The 20,161-nt window shown below is 41.2% G+C and overlaps 1 protein-coding gene across 2 annotated transcripts in view; it reads right to left on the bottom strand.

The window, feature by feature from the left end:
* CDH4 (cadherin 4) overlaps positions 1 to 20,161 on the bottom strand; it is a 459,932-nt gene that overhangs the window by 167,170 nt on the left and 272,601 nt on the right. For both annotated transcript variants that reach the window (XM_086622684.1, XM_086622683.1), the window contains one exon: positions 10,203 to 10,426. In XM_086622684.1, coding sequence (XP_086478810.1) covers positions 10,203 to 10,426 — 224 coding nt within the window. The remainder of the gene's footprint in view (positions 1 to 10,202; positions 10,427 to 20,161) is intronic.

Raw genomic sequence — 20,161 nt, 5'->3', positions numbered from 1 at the left:
TACTTGACTTGTTTTGTTTCTAGTGTTAAACTGAGGCAACGTGTTTTTAACATACTTTTATCAATACAAGAGGATACAAAGCCACCTTTAGTCCATTGCTCAAACATATTCCCCTTCATCTCCTATATCAATACGCATTTTGAAAACCAGTACCGTTTTCTACCAAGGAAAAAAAATCTTTTAAAAAATATTTAATCTGAAGCATTTTCACTTGTTTCCATGGTAGCTGCGGAAAGGACAGGAGAAAATGATATTTACCAAATAGGAAATAAGACAATGAAACTATGGCTTAGTTCTTTAACAAAGGGAACATGAGAGCGCTGCAAAATAAACATTTGCATGAATTCTGTTCTAAGGAGACAACATTTTGCTGACATCAGGGACAGTAGCGGAGGACGAATGAGCTCTTTTTTTCCCAAAATGCACCATTTCCCCAGTTTTTGATCTTTTAGTAGAGAGAGATATTTTATTTTGTGTTCTTAAACAGTATAATGAAAAGGTTGCAGAACAAACGGCAAACTTATTTATTTTAGGGTAATTGATTCTTTTTTATTTAGGTCATTGCTGAATTCGCCAAAGTTGGAGACAGGAAAAAAATAAAACTTTTAAGAAGATCAGAGTTTTTATTTTAGACTTTGATTTATTACAGTCATTTTGTGTGAAGGTATTCATTAGGAGCCGTGCAGGTAAGGAATCCATAATCTGCTTTTCTCCTTATCCACCTTCTAGAAATCTGTTATGACTATCTATATTAGCTCTATTTACTAATAGTTGTAAGCTGTGGTAAATTTAATCAAAGATAGCTTCATGTCACGTCCCATTACCATCACAGCATAAATTGCTATTCATGAGTGATTTGTGTCAAAGTGCTCTGAAAAGTAGTGTTTTAGCAGCAAGATGTTCCAATGTGCACGGTTCTTCAGCAGGGGCATTAAATTAATGTGTTTGCAGAGAAGCCACTAATTGACAATGAGACGTGATTTTGGCAGTAGACTTCCACTTTAAAGATAATGAACAGTGTTCAGATACAGAGAAGAACCCCCTCTGCTCCTAAAACTATCCTAATAATTTCTGGTATAAACAGGAATAGAGAGAACCAATCCTGACAGGATATTTCAAGTGCCAAATCAAGCTGTTTGATCATCACGACTTACAAAAGCAAACACTGGAATCTCAGCATTTGTGACCTTTATCAAATCTGGCTACATACAGTCAGGAATGTTATGTTTGGTTAGGAACTCATTAAACAAAATTACCTCTCCATTTATAGAAACCATACAATTACAGTATAAAACATTTTAATTAAATCAGCTAGTTAAGCAAAAATTCATTACTTTTTTTTTTTTTTTATCAGCCAGCAGTGGGGCTGCATAGAGCAGTTCACATTAGAGTCAATTAGTAAGAAAAATTGTCAGATTTGGCAAGTGCATGAGCTTCCAGAACACATCAGCTGACAGGGAAGAAAAAGTTTGACTAAAATCTAACAGAGTTACTGCCCCCAGAGGAGGGGAACGAGCCACGTAAATACACATACATGCACTGGCCACGCCAAACCACCTTCTCTCCCAAGGAGTCTGTGTCAAAGCTGAGCAATGGCCTGAATGTGCATTGCTCCTCGAGAGCTGAAAAATGAGGCGTGCCTGCAAATTTAAGGTTGTTAGGTAGCTGGCTGACTTCGCAGAGTTTGGAAAATTTTATCTGATATAACTAAAAGAACGTGATCGATGTGACTGAGGAATCAAAACGTTCCTTGGCGTTGTAGGGCTGCAAGAAAAAAGCTGAAGAAGAATAACAGGTAAACCCACAGAGTTTTTAAATGGGGAGAACACAACACTCTGGTTTGTAAGTCTGGCAGGAGAAGATCCTTCCTTTACAAAAGATGCAGCAGGGTCCTTAGTAGGCAACTGCAATCAAATGCTACGTCCGGACTCCAGAGAAAAGAGACAACCAGTAGCTCTCAGCAAAGCCCACAAGGGTTGCCATAGAAGACTGTTATTTAGAAAACCAAATAAAATTTATTCTCTTTGATCAGAAAACCTAACAAGGTTAGTGGCCCAGATAAGGACTGTGTAGACACAGAGCACAGCTAACACACAAGCTTGTGCCTCGAGCCAGAACATTGCTTTTCGGGTGGCTGCTGACCCGGCGACCCCCGTGGGAACAGATGATGCCGATTTCCCAGTACAATTTAACTGAAATTCAGGAATCACCTGAACTCACCCACACCTTTTTTTTTGCCTAAACATTTGGTAAACTATCACTGTTTTAAGTTGCTATCTGGTAAGTCACCAGAGCACTTCAACAGGCTTTGCTTTTGTACTAGCAGAACAAGGACACTGCGGGGAACGCACGCTCGCGTTCATTACCGAGCAGACATGAAACACCAAAGGTGTCTCCAAGGCGAGGGAAGTTTCGGCTGGGGTGGAGAGGCAGAGCTGTGTTGAAACTTATTCTGCGGTATCACACCACACTGATGATTAGAGGTTCTCTCCTGGACGTCGCACTGCTTTCAAGATTTCAAATGATGCTCTTCCTCTTCCATTCTCTGGAAGAATCACATGCCAAAGCAGGTTCATAAGAAATCCATCTGCCTTTGGTGGAATCTTTTATGTTTCCCACAGGTTTCAAGCACCTGTAATACTCTTGTCATGGTCAGGCTCTGAATATTGCAGGAGCCTTCAATGAACAGAAGATGACATCATCCACAAAGTACAGCTCTTGATGTACTTTTCTTTCTCGTTTTAAGGCTTGAACATCTTATCCCAACATGAAAAGTTCTGATGAGGCTGTATCCTTGTAAAGCTCCCCACATCAACTTGACCTTTTCACATTGCCTTTGTAAGATCTAATCTCACAGTGCTTCTTAGGTAGGATTGTTTAAGAAACATCTAAATTAACTGTTGTACTCGTACCTTCTAGTGTTTACGAAAAGACACTTCTATCTTCAGGTTAATGTCATTCTCATAATTGGAAGAAGCCATACACAATGCCTTCAGAACTACAAGTACTTCTCAAGAGCATAGGTATTAAATTAGAGAATCCTACATACTTGTTAGCTGTTCAGATACCTCTAGGACAGGAATAAAGGTGGTAGATCTCATCATACTACACAGTAAAAACCACTACTGCACCTTGATACTACCTCTCTCACCCTGTACACAGTTTGTCAAGAAAATTTAGGAAATCTGGGCTAGCAAGCTGAGTTCTTCCACCCAGATAAAACTTCCAACAAATAATTTGAAAAAATTGTTCCAAAACACATTTCTTTTGCTCCTAGAACTCAGCCTAATACAATTGTTCTTCATCAGAGAAAGAAGCGGGAGCAAATCTACCCCTTAACAAGCCTGTGAAAAATTTTTAATCTCATTTTATTTTTCTAAAGCCATGAGGTTCAAAAGATACATGAATTAAAATAATCATAACGAATTAAATGTAACAATACTCCTTCTCTCCATAATGTTTGCAAGTAAAAGATCATAAGAGATTTAAGAGATCACAAGCACCACTGCAACTTTAGCACAAAGCGAAGTAATTCACTCTGGTACTTCTCCCCAGCGCTAGCGCGCGAGTTTGCCCTTTCAAGTTATCCTTTGGTTATTTCAAGAGGCTCTTAAGAAAAGGCTGTTCTTTTATTCCCCAATTCTGGAGTGCACCTAAGCACATGCTTAAATTTGGACAGACGAACACATTCAATTTATCTCTATTTGCATGATGAAATTTAAGTGCATGTTAAAATGCGTTGCTGGACGGAGACAGCGTTCGAAATCCCACTCCTCGCCAGTGGCAACGCCAGCCCACTCAGCCCACCCTGCCACGCTGGACACCAGTGTCTGGCTGGTTCTCCTCGCTCCTCCGGCCAGCGGTGCCAAGGAGACAGAACATGATGCAGCTGCACCACCATGAACCACGTCCAGCAAGCAAAGACCTGGCCTTCAGAGGTGGGGAGGCACCGAAGCCCTTCTTCGCCCTGAGCTTGTAACTACCAAGCTGTCTCAGCTTGCTGGGCTAAAGAAAAGATTGGTGGACCCCCGCAGCCCCTAAAAAAAGGTTTATCTTAATGGACATGCCTGCATGAAGCAATTTTTGTCTTTACTCAAACTCACATTTACATGCAACTGTCAACAGATCACCAAAGCAATGAAGGTTTTTTTAGTAGATTTAGTCCAAAATATTTTTTGGAAGTGGCAGTCACACTTCAGCAGTTAACAACAAAGAATCTGAAACCAGAGGTCAAAGGCTTTGATGTCGCAAGGGCAAGGCACACATCACAGGCAGGCAGTGCGCAGCAGTCCAAGGGTTTTGTTTTATCAGAAAAAACTTATTTCCGTGCAGGCAGTTCAATCCTTAGGACTTCTTTTTGTTTGAAGGAGGACAGATCTGCAGTGAATTTCACTTATGGATGATCTTTCTAGTACGGCTTTGAGCCTGACCCTTGGTAAGATGCTGACTATTTAAGAACTAAATACAGCAAGTGCAGCACTCGGAAACTTCCCGTAGTGGGCTGATTTTCCAAGGCAATGAGCACCTGTATGTCATAGCTTGTCTTGCTTTCAGTGCCAGGCAATGTGATTCAACACACCTGAAAATCAGGCCAAGTAATCTCACACGTTTTCACAAACAGCTCTTTCATTTCACGCAATGAGTAAATGCTAGACGTTCAAATTCACTTCAGTATGAGGTCAGACAAGGTCACCTGACACATCTTCATTAGACTTCCACAATCAACATGAGCAGACTCACTGGGTAACAATTATATAATATTAATTTATCAGTCATCCGCTTTCTGGTCTTTTCCACTGATCTGATTTGTTAAAACCCCAAACAATGTCTCACAAGTTACCTAAAGCAAACAGAAATCTCTGTATCTACCCTCAGTGACTGCGATCAGTCGAGGCCTTGTTTCACCAATGAGGATACAGAGATAAAAATGATGCTGGCTGCCCTTTTACTAGACTTAGTTACTGCCTTGGATCCCCCCAGAGGCAGTGAAACAGGACAGCCCCAGCGTAATGACCTGGTACTCCAAATGTGCATAAATATGGCCAGAGAAAGGCAGGAGGACAAATACAGTCTCGTTCCTTCAGTCCCTCTCTAGGGATAACCCAGTTTGATTGGGCAAACTCCATCACCCTGATGCCATATGTAACATCTCATCCCAACGCAAGGGAAGGAAGGAAAGCAAACAAACGCAGTGGCTCTTTTTTCCATTTCTTCCAGGCGCATGCACTTGAGAGCATCAGGAAGACTGGGAGCACTGGAACACAACTCCCACCTAAGCTGTCATTTTCTTCCCTCAAGGGAAGGCTACGTCTTCATCGCTCCCAGGCCTGCTGGAGAGCCCCCTGGCTAGCACAATAACTGAGGTCATAAACAAGATCAGTGCTGAATAAGCCTTTCCTTGCCCAGAGACCTTTGTATTTGTGATCAGCAATAAAAGGCTGTACTGGAATTTAAAATCTCAGCCAGGTAAAATGCCAGGGATGTTTATTTAAACGCTTTAAATCAAAAAGTGTCTGGCTGTAAGAATCAGCTTTTCACATTCATATTGTACGGCTGTGGACTCATACCTAGGTTATGAAAGAAGCCCAAAATAAGATGAGACATAATAAAACACAAGCTGGGCTTAAGTAAGGATTGATTTCTGACAGCCGTTCTCAATGTTTTAAATACTAGCTGCATACCCAGACATTTGCAAGATTTTAATTGCACCATTCCTAGTGATTTAACATTGCAAAAATTTACATACTTCCATGCTCAGAATTTGAAAAGCAAAGAAAATGAGAAACTTGGGTTGACATAAACAAGATTCAAAGAAAACAATATTTTTTTTTCTAAAATAAGTCACTGACAGCAGATGACTGGCATCCTACATGTACTGAATATACCCTATATCTTCAAGCTCTTTTGCTGTGAATTCTTTTCTATGCTGTATTTCTATGCTCCTGATTTTAGTTTATGAGGTGAGAACTACAGAAAAATACATAAACTAATAAGAAAATTTGCCAGACATGCCTTAACATGCTTAGACAGATATGAGCACCGAAAAATAAAAGACCAATATGAAAGAGTGGGCCAGAATTTCAGGTGGGACAAGCCAACATGGGTAGTGGAGGGCACTGATTAGCAAGGAGTGATGAGAGGAGCTTGGACTGTATGGACACAGGAGGTAGTGCGGGAAGTGAAGGACAAATGGTATATATCCATCTACGTACTTGGGAAGACTTGAATTTCAGCAACTAAGAAACAGAGGACGCTCTGAAGATGGAAGTCTTCATTTTTAGACTTTTGGTTAAATCAATATCCAATTGTTAGAAATAATAGCATGCACTCTTAGAAAAGAAGACATTGCACTGCTAATTCCAGATAAGTAAAGTCTGGCTTTACTTTGCTTTCTTCTGGAGCATTATCCCACTCAAGTTTATCTTTCATAAATGCTGACACAAGCTACAAGTTTATATTCTTTCATAAAAAAAAATTTATTTTATTTTCTTTCTTTCTCTTCTTGTTTCCAAATTATACCCACAGGTTCAACTGGTACTTCCAATTGCAACTACAGGCAGTGAGACAAGAACAGTACAAGAACCTTTATCTTAAGTATTTATTGTTATGCCAGAATATCACTCGGTTTCCTCTAGGGTAATTCAGCACTCCTGTGGGAAATATGTGACCTCATTTGCATTTTCTAATTGAATTGCTATCAGATTTCCTGCAAGACTGAACAAAAAAAGTTCCTAGAGTTACTACCACCACTTGTATTAACCAGAAAAAAAGTTTACGTTCAAGTGTTTGCTGAGACGGAGGGGAAAATATATGCTTCATGTATCATGAAATAAATTTTTTAAATATTTACCTTCTTTGCTATCATTTAATCCTACTAGAATTAAACTTTAATGTAGTAGTTAGAATTCTTTCATTACAGTGGTTGCCAGTGAAAATTTTCAGATTTGCCCATGTTATAGAATCATAGTTACTCAGTTATCTAAAGCAATTAGCACATTCATAAGGACAATACTATGAAGGAGGGGAAATTGTCATTGTATTGGGTCACCCACCATTAAAATGTCAGCTTGCATGGAGAGTAACGGCACAGCTGTGGGATCCGAGGTACAGGTACAGACATCAAACCCTCTGATTTTGCAATGAAAGCGTGCAAGGGGACAACTATCCCAACAGGAGCCATCCTGAACTGATCTGCCACCCTGAAAGCAAGCTGGCTGCCACCAAAGCTCTCCCATCCCATTATGCAGATTTCCAGATTCATATATTGTGATTAGAAAGGATCACAAATCCAACGATCATGTATTGAGGGTTTTATCCTCTGCACCCTCCTGCAGGCAGGCTATAAGAGACTGGGATTGCTCCCTCTAGAACGCTTTGGGAATTTGCAGCAGAGCAGGGACCTCACTTCTGGTCCCCCATGGCCTCAGCCAGCATCCCAGCAATGTCAACTTTTCCTATAACATTTATTCTGTATTAACCTCCATAATAAACTAAATATCTAACAACGGCCACTCCAGGAGGGCTAATCATGTTTTCATGAAGCTTTAATCCATGGATAATTGTGAACTGAATTCTGGTTTATCCTTTCAGGGGCGATTCAGAGGGGCAGCAAAGCTTCCCGTCACACAGTGGGGCTGCCCCAGTTGAGGGCCATCAGTCATGGGGAAGCCTCAAGAAACAACAGAGGATGGGCGAGCAAGGCAGGAGGACTTGTTTGTGCTGTAGGTGCCAGCAAACAGAGATCAGTAGGTGCAGGAAGGCAAATTTCATGCCAATTATTTTTAAGGTCTGGGAACTGTTCAGCATTTTCACAAAATCAGTCAGAAATTTACAAAGTAAAATGGAAATGGATGTATGCGCCAGAACAGAGAGTTGGTCTCTCTCCCTGTCTCATGTCACCTCCTCTTTTCTCTCCCGTATCTGCCGTCTCCATATCCTGAATATAAAACAATAGTCTGAAATGCTTTTAAAAAAATTATGTAGTTCTGCTTGAGTCATATTATACTATACAAAACCAAATGTGAAATCTGTTTCTAGTAAAAGCCATGAAATGCAGTACATTAGGGTCATGGCCTGAAACACATTGAACTGGATATTGTTAGGTTTTGGGATTTTTTTCAGCATAAACACTATTATTTTTAAAAATATTCTTATAATCATATTTATTTCTTTAGTAAACAAAGGATTACTTTGTCTGCAAAAAACACAAGCATTTAAATAAAACACAAGTCAGATGCCTGCTATAGGGACCCACAATAAAACTGCTTATGACCTTGTCATTAGTCTTGTTTTCTGTATTTTTCCAGCCTCAAACTACACACTAATAAGGCTTTTAGAAAGGAGGGATATGAATTTTAAAAAGCTTAGCTCTCTCTGTTTTGAACCAGAGTTCAGCTTGCATTAACATTAGATGAATTTCCAACCAAATATTTTACTAAAACAGAAATGTGTGCTTATTCAGTTTTCTTTCTGCTACACTGAGAAGAAATTCAAAGCAGTACATAAGACACCTTACTCTGTTCCTTCAATATTTAATTACTTTTAGAAGGAAGCAGTATTTCTTTGGTTAGAAAACGGCAAATACAGTTGACATAACATACAGGGCTTAATTATATCTTGCACAAACCAGAGTCTTACTGAAGAGCAGCAAAAGTGTATTTATATGACTCTAAGCCATGCAAAACCTCAGGGGTCAGCCTGTCGGGCAACTGCTAGATTTAAGTCTCTCCAAGTATTTTCCTCTTGTCTCACTCATGGCAAAAATTCTCACAAATGGCACAGACTCACATGGTGGCATTCTGACAACACGGCAGAAAAAACCTCTCCCTTTTTCTGCCTCCTTCCCTGCCCTGCCCTCTCTGCCCAAGCACTGCAAAAAAGAGGAAAGGAGAAGCCAGTCTCGCTATTTTGACAATTACCGGGGTGCATCAATCAAAACTACAGCCATGGCCAAGTGACCTTGCCTGTCCCTGAACTAGCCATGACTGTTCCCCAGTGACACACACCTTCGTCCTTGCTCTGCAGGTCTTCAGGATCCAGCAATAAATCAGGCTCTTCAGCCAATTTCCTGCCAAATCCTGCTTAAATGTAACCGCCCAGCCATCACAGAACTGGGTTTTTTGAGTAGGCGCCAGACAATATAACTGTGTTTACTCAGCGTAGTAAAGGATCCTCAGCCCAGACTAACTAACACTGAAAAGGAAGGAGGAGAAAATGAAGAGGTGGGGAAGTGCTGCTGCCAAAGATGATATGGAAGATGTGGGTCAGAGACAGCTACTCAAGGAGCAGACCAGAAGAAACGTGTTTTCATGGAGCAGTCCCCAGTTACAATGGCACTGTGCAGCCCACAGTATTCAGCTGAAGCTGTTCTGCTCTCAGACTGCTGGGCAGGGACAGATGCTTCCTGCTTTTCAGCGACATGTATGAAACTAAAAAAGAAAGCAAGCATTTGTAACCTTCTGTCTGAAATACTGAATGGTGCTGGTTTTCCATTCTTCAGCTGGCATTGAGCGGGGGGGCCGTTTGCCACCGCGGTGCCACCTTGTGCTTGGCTGCCCCGCTGGCCTGTGCTGCGTGGGAGCGTATGTCCCTTACCAGGCAGCAGCAATGCTCCCTGTCCTTGCTGCTTCAGAAGGGAACGAGCCCAAACGTCCCCTCTGCAAGCCCCCCAGGGAGCTGCAGGGCCGTGCAGGCGGCTCACGGAGAGAAAGGAATCACTGTGAAAACCAGGGAGATGTCTTAGCAGCACGGCGGCAGCCGCAGCCAGTGCACGACTCAAGGTCTACACCGTCACTAAAGAAATCTGAACTTAACCTTGTATTTCTCAAGAAGATGGTTGACTTTGACACTGGCGAGAGGGAGGCATCCTTCACTTGCAGGTTTTATTTCAAGCCAAGAGAGAGCATTAGCAGTAGATGCAAACACAAGATCTATAACCTGCAGAACGTAGCAGAGCCAAGCGGTCACTTAACAATATGGGAGCGTGAACTTAGAGAACGCCTCCCTCACTGGTGACCTTAAATCATTTCTGTCAGAGACAATCAAGGATCACTTACGAGAAATTTGCTGCTGCTACTTGTGGTGTTTCCTACCCAGATGCTTTCTCGGGCAACACAAACAATCAGATACCACATGGAACTTTTAAAGGTTTGAGGAACACAGGCAAAGGAAGAATGAAATAAGAAAAAAAACAAACTTCTTACCTTGTGTCCATTGTGTTGTGACTTCTCTGCCACCAGAAATCTGACAATGGCCTCCCACCGGCCCAGGGTCTGCGGATCCCACGCAGTCACCATCAGGATAAGCTGCTTCGAGGGCATTTGCAGCTGGTGGGCAGCATACATGGTCCCATCCGCTCTCACCTTGAAGTCCAGGCTGTTGGTTTCATACCGAACTCCCTTGTTACCAGCACAGTTATTAAATTTTACTAGAACAGAGAACAAGAGATGGAAGAAACGTGTGAGATTGGCGTGATAAGGAAGGCAATCAAACACAAGTTTCAGACATTTAATTTTCACTGATGTCTTCTATATCTCTAATAACCATCAAGGAAATGATTTAACTGTTTCTTCGACCTTTCAGGAGTGCTCTTGTGCTTTATCTCCGCTCCCGAGGGAAGAAGTTGTAAGCCATTTTTAAAGTATTTGATACAGTTTCATTAGATCTCAAACACAGCTGTTCCCCATTTCTACAAGTGGATTTCTCCCTTGTCGCCATTATCTTTTAAATTCGACTGGAGTCTATTACCCACACTGTGGGTATTTTTTTGCACAAAATGTTCTCCATTTCCCTAACCCTTCAATAACCTACTTACCAGATAGCCTATTTGCACATTCTTAACTGAAATTCAAAAGCCCATAACAATTCCATTATCAGAAATATAAAAAACAAAAAAAAAGGAAAAGAAATTAAAACTGCTTTGTGGATTGCCTCTGCTGCTGGAACCAGACCCCCCTAACCACAGCTGCGATCCCACCCTGGCCGACCCCTCCACGCGCTACAGCTACAGCAAAAAGGAACTGTGAAACTTTGCTTCACAAACCACAATTTGTCATTTAAAAGTCTACACTGTCAGATCAAAGCTCCCCAGTTGCTGATATTTTTATTTTCGGCATTTTTGGTCAAATTCTTTCACAGTCTAGTTTGAAAGCTATTTTTATTGACATTATGAAACATGTCATAGACATTAAGCTGGAAAACCCCCAAACTATTATATGACAAAATTGACAAATCCGATAGAAACTGAACCTGCAGCTAATCACACAGGAAACAAAACACTTTCTGCCATTCGAGCAATCCACGGGGTGGAACACACATGTGGTGAAGGAAAACATATTGTACCCGTAAAAACATCTCAAGTGACTGAGAATGGATATACAGCTTTCTAGCTAGGATCCTTACACGGGTTCTCATGCTGGGCCTTCCGAGTGCTTCATAGTGATGCTCTCAGCCTGCCCCGAGATAAGGACACCTGCTAGTCCAAGTGTGATTCTGCTTTGGCAGGCACTTAATTTTTGCACAAGAAAAGCTAAGTCAGGGGAGCTCAACCTAGACTGGCTGTGGTGGGAGGAGTGGGGATGCAGTGACAATCCAGACGAGAGGTGCTCCTGGGCCAGTTTTACCCCAACTGTCCCCTTCTCCCCATACCATAGCTGACTGTTTCCGCAGCCCTGCTTTGAGCTGAATCAGGGATTAACCTGGATTTAAATAAAAATATCCTAGGGATGGCACAGGTGAAAGAAAAAAGCAGCCAGGAAACTGCTGAACCCATGCTGCTGCCAAAGCCCCTGGTACCATCACAGTATTGAGAAACAAGGAGCAGACTGTAGTGGAGGAAGGGAAAATCCATCCCCTTGTTCATCAAACTGCACCTCTCAGTACTCAGGGTGCTGTGATCATGTTGTAACTATGCATTTTACAAAGGCTTTCCATACTACACATTTATTTAGACCATATCTGTACATTGTGTGTGTGGTGGGAACTGTTACCTAATGCTGCAATAATTACTGGGCACAAACAACAAATGTCACGTGTTGATTTATAAAAAAGAAGATGAACAAAGTTTTCTAGTATATAAAGAAACCATGGGTAATGCTTTTAAGCAATTTTGTTCTCACAGACTACATCATTAAATTCCCACATAATCTGGAATCCAGGGAAAATAAAAGTCCCTCAGTTTTGTTTTGGAAAGCAGGCATCTGCCCATCTTTACTCTTCATGGTAGCTCCGACTGCAGCAAACAATCTCCACACCTGTCTCATCTGATATGCTTTAGTCGAGACATTTGACCAGTTATCTCTGCTTTCTATCTCCGGAAGCATAACAAATGTTTTCCAATGTAATAGGAAGTAGCATCTCTTACATCGTTCAAAGTTTAAATAAGACTTTGGTTACAATTTTTTAAGAGACAGGATATTACTTAATTGCTACTTTGACCACGGTTTGAAGCTCTTGGCACCCTTGCTTGCACAGTCACTGAGTATCAGAGCACAGGGCAGATATTCAGCAGTCTGGAGGACAGGATCTCTATCTTATGAAGGTGAGACTTTAATCCAGTGAAATAAATAAAGAAGAAAGCCTATGGGATTGAGTCTTCCATAGTTTCCAAAAATGCTAGAAATTATCTCAAACTTCAAAGCTCAAATGTACGTGATGAAAGCTAAATTTAAGAAAAATGCATGACCATGTTGAGGTTTCAAACTTCAGCAGCCTCAGAGCTGGAGCTTGGGCCCTTCTCGAGGTGCCATGTAGCACACAGGTCATCCTACCCAAACCCAGCCAGTGCTGAGGGCTACCAGTCCACACCAGCAAGCCAACACTCTGGCCTTGATGTCAACCGGCACACAACAGCTCATCTCCTGAAGGCCAAAATTTCTTATTCCCACAAAGTTTCACTTCTAAATAGCCTGCTAGAGACAACGCATGGTCAACACTAACTCCAAAATTCCACAGTGCTACCATTGATCTGATCATGGCGGCAACACCAGGTCAATTCTCAGAATCACGCCAGGCCCTGCTCGCTTTAACAGTAAAGACACAGTTTTTAGAGTAGACTGAAAATAAAGTCATGAAAGCACTGAATGAGGTTAAACACGCACATCGTTTGGCGGCACCTACAAGAACTGCACACCTGGAGAAACCGGGATCGCTGCAGAGACCCGCGGGGCGGCTGGTGCTGCTGGGGAGATCCCCTGCACCCCTGGGACTGCCCTGCTGCGAGATCTCCTTCATCTCTGAGGAATTTCTGCAAATCTCTCCTGCGTTCACAGTTACAATAAATATGTGGGAACACAATGAGTGCTTTGCTGCTAATTTGTTATTTATTTTCAGCTCCATGCCACCAGCACTGTCAGAAACAAGGTACATTGGTTGGTGTATTATTGCGTTCCTCTGCTACACAACAGCAATGCAAAAAGCGAGTTCCATCTATACCTCCTGAAGTACCCACATATCATATATAAAAAGATGTCTGAAGAAGAGAGAAAGGAGCGATAATGACTGCACATTAAAAACAATTCAGAGCTTACTTTGATTTTATTGAGATTAAAAGAAAGCCCTACAGTGTACTAGTAGTCTGAGAGGAAAAAAAAATAAATCCCTTCTTATATGTGTACGTAGTGATTTCAGTATTCAAAGTACTTAAACATCTGCTTAAGACACAGCGCATGGCTCCAATATGCTGCTCCGGTGTCATATGTCACCGTGTCGACTTTTATGCTCCATTATCTAAAAATGGCTACCTCTTAGACAAAGTCCCTCTGTGACTTGCTAATTACTTCCATTAGTTTAAAACAAACTTGACTAGAGACAGAGAAAATCCTGAGAGAAATTAAGTCTAATTTTTCAAACAAGCAACGTCTCTGCTCCGCACCGCTGTTCTCAGGTAGCACAGGTAGGTGAGCGCTCAGCAACGAATTAACACAGCCAACTCCTCCGAAGAGTCCTTAGGAGCTGCAAACACAAAAAGCCTTCATGGATGTATGGATTCCGTAACGTTTAGTCCCCACGAGGGACTGCACCTTGCACAGCTGCCCGACCAGCAGCCAGCATGGCCACGGCTCACCCAAGTGGCTTTGCAGAAGACCTTCAACCACACATGGGAGATGATTCAGCAACTCATCAGGGCCTGAGTATTAGGGAGCACCGTGCTCAGCCGCTGCCAGGCGTAGCTGTTGCTATTGCTCTGGGCACCGTTCGTACGCAGCGTAGAAAACATATCTGCAACACAGTATGGACGAACCGCTCCCACTTTCACCACATGGCTGCGAGGACTCTAATTAGAAATCCTGTGCTCATCCCCCTTGCTGCCCTGTGAAAACGATTCCTTGGGATGTTACATGACCACTGAGATGCACTGTTATATATATATGTATATATACATGCATATACATCATATATACATGTAAAGTATTTTTCCCAAATATATGTGCACAGGTTTGAAAAAAAAAATCAAAATATTGTTCTATAATAAATAACATAGATCAAGGAAAGGAGATCTCATCCGTATTTTCAAATTCCATCTCTTACCTCTACTCTCTGCTCTCATGGAAACAGAAATTAAAATTTCATCCAATGGAAGAAAACTTTCGCTTTTTTTTTTTTTCTTTTCTCCTTTAGAAAGCTCTAAGTCAATGTAATCTGCAGTTGATGCAACTCTTGACTTAAAAATAGTTTAATAAATAAACAAACAAACGTTGGCTCTGTTTACTAGACTCAGATCTCTCTGTGGACACAAATCCATCTTTCTTTGACCAGTTTGAAATCTAAAGAACACTGCATGAATTTAACATTCAAAAGCTGCAGCATCAGTAATTAGGATTTCAGATAAACAGCAGAGCCACACATCTATCATTTTTACAGGATGGTAAAAAAAGGAAAACTTTTTTTAATATACTCTGGAAAAATGTTCAGTGGTGCTTATCGAAAGCTTATGCTGAAAACAGCATCAAATGCCTGATGAAAAGAGAACCAAGAAGGCACCCTCATTAGCAGGCTTTTAGGTTTAACCCTTTACCCTCATCATTTTTAATTGCTTCTCTATGAAAGGAGGAACTACAACAATTTGATATGCTGAAACAGGTATTGAGTGATGGACAGAGAAGCTGCAGGAGTCTGCAGCAAACTGCTGGGCATCTGAGAAAAAAAAAATGGTATTTTTCTTCAAAAAAGACACAGGGTGAAAAAAAATTCAACAAGTTTTGCATTGTTCCCTTTCATTATTTAGCTTGTTAAGCTCGCTGGACAGAGTCAAATGATCAAGCGAGGATCTTGAAAGATGTACGAATACACTGAACTTCCTTGCCCCTCAAATGTCTGAGAAATATACTGAATTTAATAGGACTATAAATGGTATAAACCAAAGAATTCACTTGAAGCCTTATCCTTCTGGATTCTCCTTTAACTTCTCCTAGTCCATTAAAAAGTGCCCCCTCTGGCAAGCTGCACAGGGCTGCAAGAGCAGGAGGGATAATACTTATTTATTAGGACATACCCCCTGGCAGGACATCGTCCCACAGTTCAGGATCTGGGTCCCTTCAGGACTCTGTGTTCACTACGGTTTTGAGGATTATCGCTGCAAAGATGTTTCTTTCTTGGTGAACTTCAAAGAGGCAAACACACGGAACTATTTACAGCGGGATCCTATCTGCTTTTCAAGTTGTGTCTCTCCAACAGTTCCCTTCACACCCGGCGCGGCTGCGATAAACCTAAGCCGCCAAATCCACCCCTCGCACCACTTCTGCCAACACCATTAAGATGAGAGTGGCTTAACTGTAACCGTTGGAAATTTCAGATGTTCAGGTAACCTAGAGAAACCTGAGCATGTACAGAAATGGCCCTTTTGTGTGATCTTTAGCAGATTACTTGTATTCCTGCCCTGGCACTTCTGGCCCAGTGCTCCCATGCCTCTGTACTCATCCACCTTATCTGGCTTCTGCAGGGGGGTGGCAGTCCTGGCCAGCATTCCTCTGCATGTCACCACATCAGAAATTTAAAAAATCCCGGCTTATTAGCAGCCAGGAACCTGTTGTCTAAGAACAGGCATGAAACCACACAGTTAACCAAAAAACCATACGTATTCCTGGGCACCCTGTGAGTGCATTACCTCCTCAGAAACTGATTTCTCCATTAAGTGCTGATGTGAAGCAGAGCACGCTGAGCCTCATTGGAAAGCTTCATTTATTTGAGAAAGTAAGTACATAGTATAAACTTTTACGTGGCCACATTTTGGAAGCATCTTTCTTTACGTTCGCACAATCCCTCTGCGATTCTGTGAGAAAACCGTTTTACAGCAGTGGGAACAAACTGCAGTCGAGTGAATTCCCCACGGCCACACTGGAAATCCTTGGCAAAGCTGGGAAACTGAATCCTGAAATTCAGGCTCCTCGTTTCTCATTCAAACTGCCAGATCACACTGCCTCCATCACCCACATGCAGGTTAACTAAAGACAAGATAAAAATTTCTAATGGGGAAATGGACTTTTACAAGCACTTCAAAAAGCAAATATTGGCAGACTCTTACTCCTACAAACCGCTGGCGTATTTCCAAACTAGCACTGGGTTAAAAAATGAAGAAATGTCACACAACTTATTATTGCAATCGTTTTGTAAAATGGAGTCCTATCAAGAACTGTTAACACGTGGTAGAGTTCTAGGGCTAAACTATCTTGTCTGCCAAAGGCTAATGCTGAAAGGGAGGCAAGAGGGTTTTGTTTCTCTTGTGTTAAAAGGATGAACGTAGCCAGGTACCACAGGCTTTTTCGCCACTCTGAAAGAATCTGGAGATGGTGCCATTTCAGAGTTTTGTGGAAATGAAAACCGACTTGAGCCATTACACCCGCACGCAATGCTACCTGTAAGTCTGGAGTCCTATTTCTGCCCCATTCCTGCTTATGGTGAATCCCATACTACCATACAATACACAACCAGATTTGCTTCTTGTAGTTAATAAAATACTCAGAGCCCTCTCCTTCTGTCCAAGAAAAACAAAGCATAAATAGGAAAAAATGAGTGCTGTAAACCTGATAGAAATAATGTATAATTTTCATCCTTCTATTACTAATTTTATAGGTTACATTTTCAACCATGTCCCCATAAAAAATATTACACTAATAAACTCTTAGTGTCTTTATTTAATATTTATAGCACTGTGGGAGAACCAAACTCTACTGGTAAAAGGTAAAAACAGCAATTCAAACAGCTACTTCAGAGTCTAATAAACATATCCCTAGTGATCAAGTTTAAGAGTATACAGTTTAAGAAAATGCTTTGATACAGAAAACTGTCGAAGATGAATGGATGTATGTTGGTCGGTATATGAATGTATATAAAAACGTGCATGCCTACACCCTTGGCTTCACAAAGCATGGATTATTCATTAAGTGTTCTCAGAGTGAAAAACAAAAACGATGAATGAGTTAGGAGAATTAATGAACTGCCCCACAGTCTATCATCTGCTGAAAATATTTAGCATGATTTAGCATGTTCTTAATGTTATTTTCTTGCAATTAATGGTACAGAAATCTTCTACAATTTTACCCATTTTCCATATCTCAGGTCAATGTGAAACATTACATCCAATTTTCCAGTGCATTATTTATGATCTCTGAGCTATGACTGCTAATATTTGCCTTACTGGAATAATAATAAATTACCATAACAATTTACCATATGTAATTATGTTAAACAAAATCTTTCTTTATTTATCTTCTTGTAATCTTCAGTTACAGTGAATCCTCCTATATGGCATATGCAATAATACAACATTCATGACATTCCCAACCTATTATATGCTTGTTAGACATGACTCCATGCGCTAGTCAACTGGTGATACCTCCAAAACAGCCAACGAGCTGCAGTCTATCTCCAGCAGCAAGTAAGATAGATTTCAAATGGCACATAATAGTATTTTGCATTTAAAAGTACATTTTGAATTTCTATACTTTCAATTCCAAAACTCAACCTCCTCCATGATCAAATTATCCACGCGGGTTTTGGGCACACTACCTCATGTTCAGTTGCAGGCTGTTCTGCTTTCACAAAGCCAGGACTGCCTCCAATAGGTCTTATGGGGAAAACTGCAAGCCTTGCTCATGCACAAGTCATTTAGTAAAAAAAAAAATAAAGTATTTCTGTGGGCAGAACTACATGGAAAATTCATCTTTTCATTTGCGGAGCCACCTAAACGCTTTAAACACCTTTTCCAGCTTTATATTCACTTTTAACAGCTTTTGCTTACACAGGGTTTCTGTTTCCATGGCCAGATAAAAAGAAAAGGAACAATACATTTCAACACACTGAAATCAGGATCCTTTAGAAAGTCATTCTGTCACCTTTACAGTCAGCCAGTAGCAATGAGGAGTTGAGAGTACATTAAAAAAAGATCTAAATCCCATTCAAACAAAACAAACCCAGCCCTACAGTAAACAAAACCCAATTCCCAGACACTGCCTGCCTCCTTCATATTCCCACCAGTGCTATTTTTCATTTATTGGAAGCCAATCCAACTAAAATGCATGTTTTTAAGACAGGAAAAAAAAATAATAAAAGAGGTATATTTCACTTTTGGTATTGGAATTGGAGGGGAGTACAGACCCCTGGAGAGAAGGACTGTAGAACATGATAGAAAAGATGAATCACTCTGGCAACAGCCAGCCAGCCATTAATTTTCAGCAAGCCAGGAGTTGGTCCAATTAAACCGGGCTCCTTTCTCTGCATTAACATGCTGTACCCAGGTTTTTTTCTGAAACTAAAACATCAGCTTGAGACCCCAAAGGCTTTTCTATTTAGGATCAATCAATCTACCTTGCTGCACTGTAAAACATACACTGTCAGCTCTGAGGCTAGCTCAAAAAAGAGCAACAGTGGAAAAATTTGATAAATCGACATGTTCTGGCAGTTAGTAGAGGGATTCTTCCTACACTGTCACTTATTTTTATCTGATTAGAAATAAGTATTAGTAAAGGGACTGTTCCCCTCTATTCTCTTCCTGGTATTTAGCATTGGGTTAAGAGGAGTCTTTTCATCCCCAATTTTCTAAATCCAAGCCAGAAGCTTCCTACCACAAAGGCAGAGAGATACTATCCAGATTTCAAAGGGCAGTTGAGTTTGAATTGGATTTGCATGATGTGGAACTCACATTCCAGCCTTTTCTTCAGCACAGGAACATGAACCTGCATCTATTAGTGCCCCATGTGAAAGACGTTTTTCACTGCTTTCCACATTTTTATGCTGAGGGCTTTACCGCGGGTGTGCAACCTCACCTCTGGGTTTCCAGCATCTGCTTTGGCAACAATTGCTTTATTCGGATTTCATTGCCCATTTGAGATCCCGTCACCGTCCCTCTACCCTACTGAGACATTTCAGAAATGATTAATTAGTAAACGAGCCAGGGACTGATGCCAGAGGCTGCCAAGAAGGATACTTATATGAAGTATAAGTCCCCTACAAAGCAGCACCCCAAGCTGGAATAACTCAGAGGATTACTCTTTTCTTTGGTGAATGCCATAGTAACTATGCTGTTGGCTTCCATTCTTGTTCTCAACAGACACCTTTATCCTTGGATAACGAACCTTGCACAGTCGTTTCAGTACGACAGTCCTCCTCTGTTCTGGACTGTAAGGTAGACAGAAATCTACTGGGATGTGCAACTGATGTTTTAGCTTCAGATTAAAAGGTTAGCAAAGAGAAGCTTGGTTTGAGTAATCTTGCAAATACCAACTGCCCCACACTTTTTGGCAAATGCAACCATTTTCGTTCTTTGCTCTTCTTTAAATTCCATGCACCTGCAGGATAGTACCAAGATTCACTATGGCACTAATGAGATCATTTTGCAATTAAAGGCTAAGTAGAAACAAACCTCTCACCACTCTACAGGAGAGTTTGGGTTCTCTGATTAAGCAGCAGTAAATAAACCTGTTTCACTCTTGGTCCTGGTGCAGAGGCTTTCTATGATTAACTCTCCAAACAAGATGGACTGATTGACCCCATGGATTAATCAATGAGCTTCTCAGCTTCAGAGCAAAGTGCAACTTGTGGGAGTTACCTGCAGTAGGGTGTGTTTTAATTATTATTACTACAGCATAGAGTAAATAAATCCCAGGACACTTTATTTGGAGGTTTTACCCTTAGCGCTAATGATTTTCACAACGCTCTCATGTTTGTC

This window comes from Tauraco erythrolophus, chromosome 18, assembly GCF_009769465.1.
Source record: "Tauraco erythrolophus isolate bTauEry1 chromosome 18, bTauEry1.pri, whole genome shotgun sequence".
Classification (NCBI taxonomy): domain Eukaryota; kingdom Metazoa; phylum Chordata; class Aves; order Musophagiformes; family Musophagidae; genus Tauraco; species Tauraco erythrolophus.
Note: the sequence above shows the minus strand (reverse complement) of the source record. Positions and strands in the feature narration are given on the sequence as shown.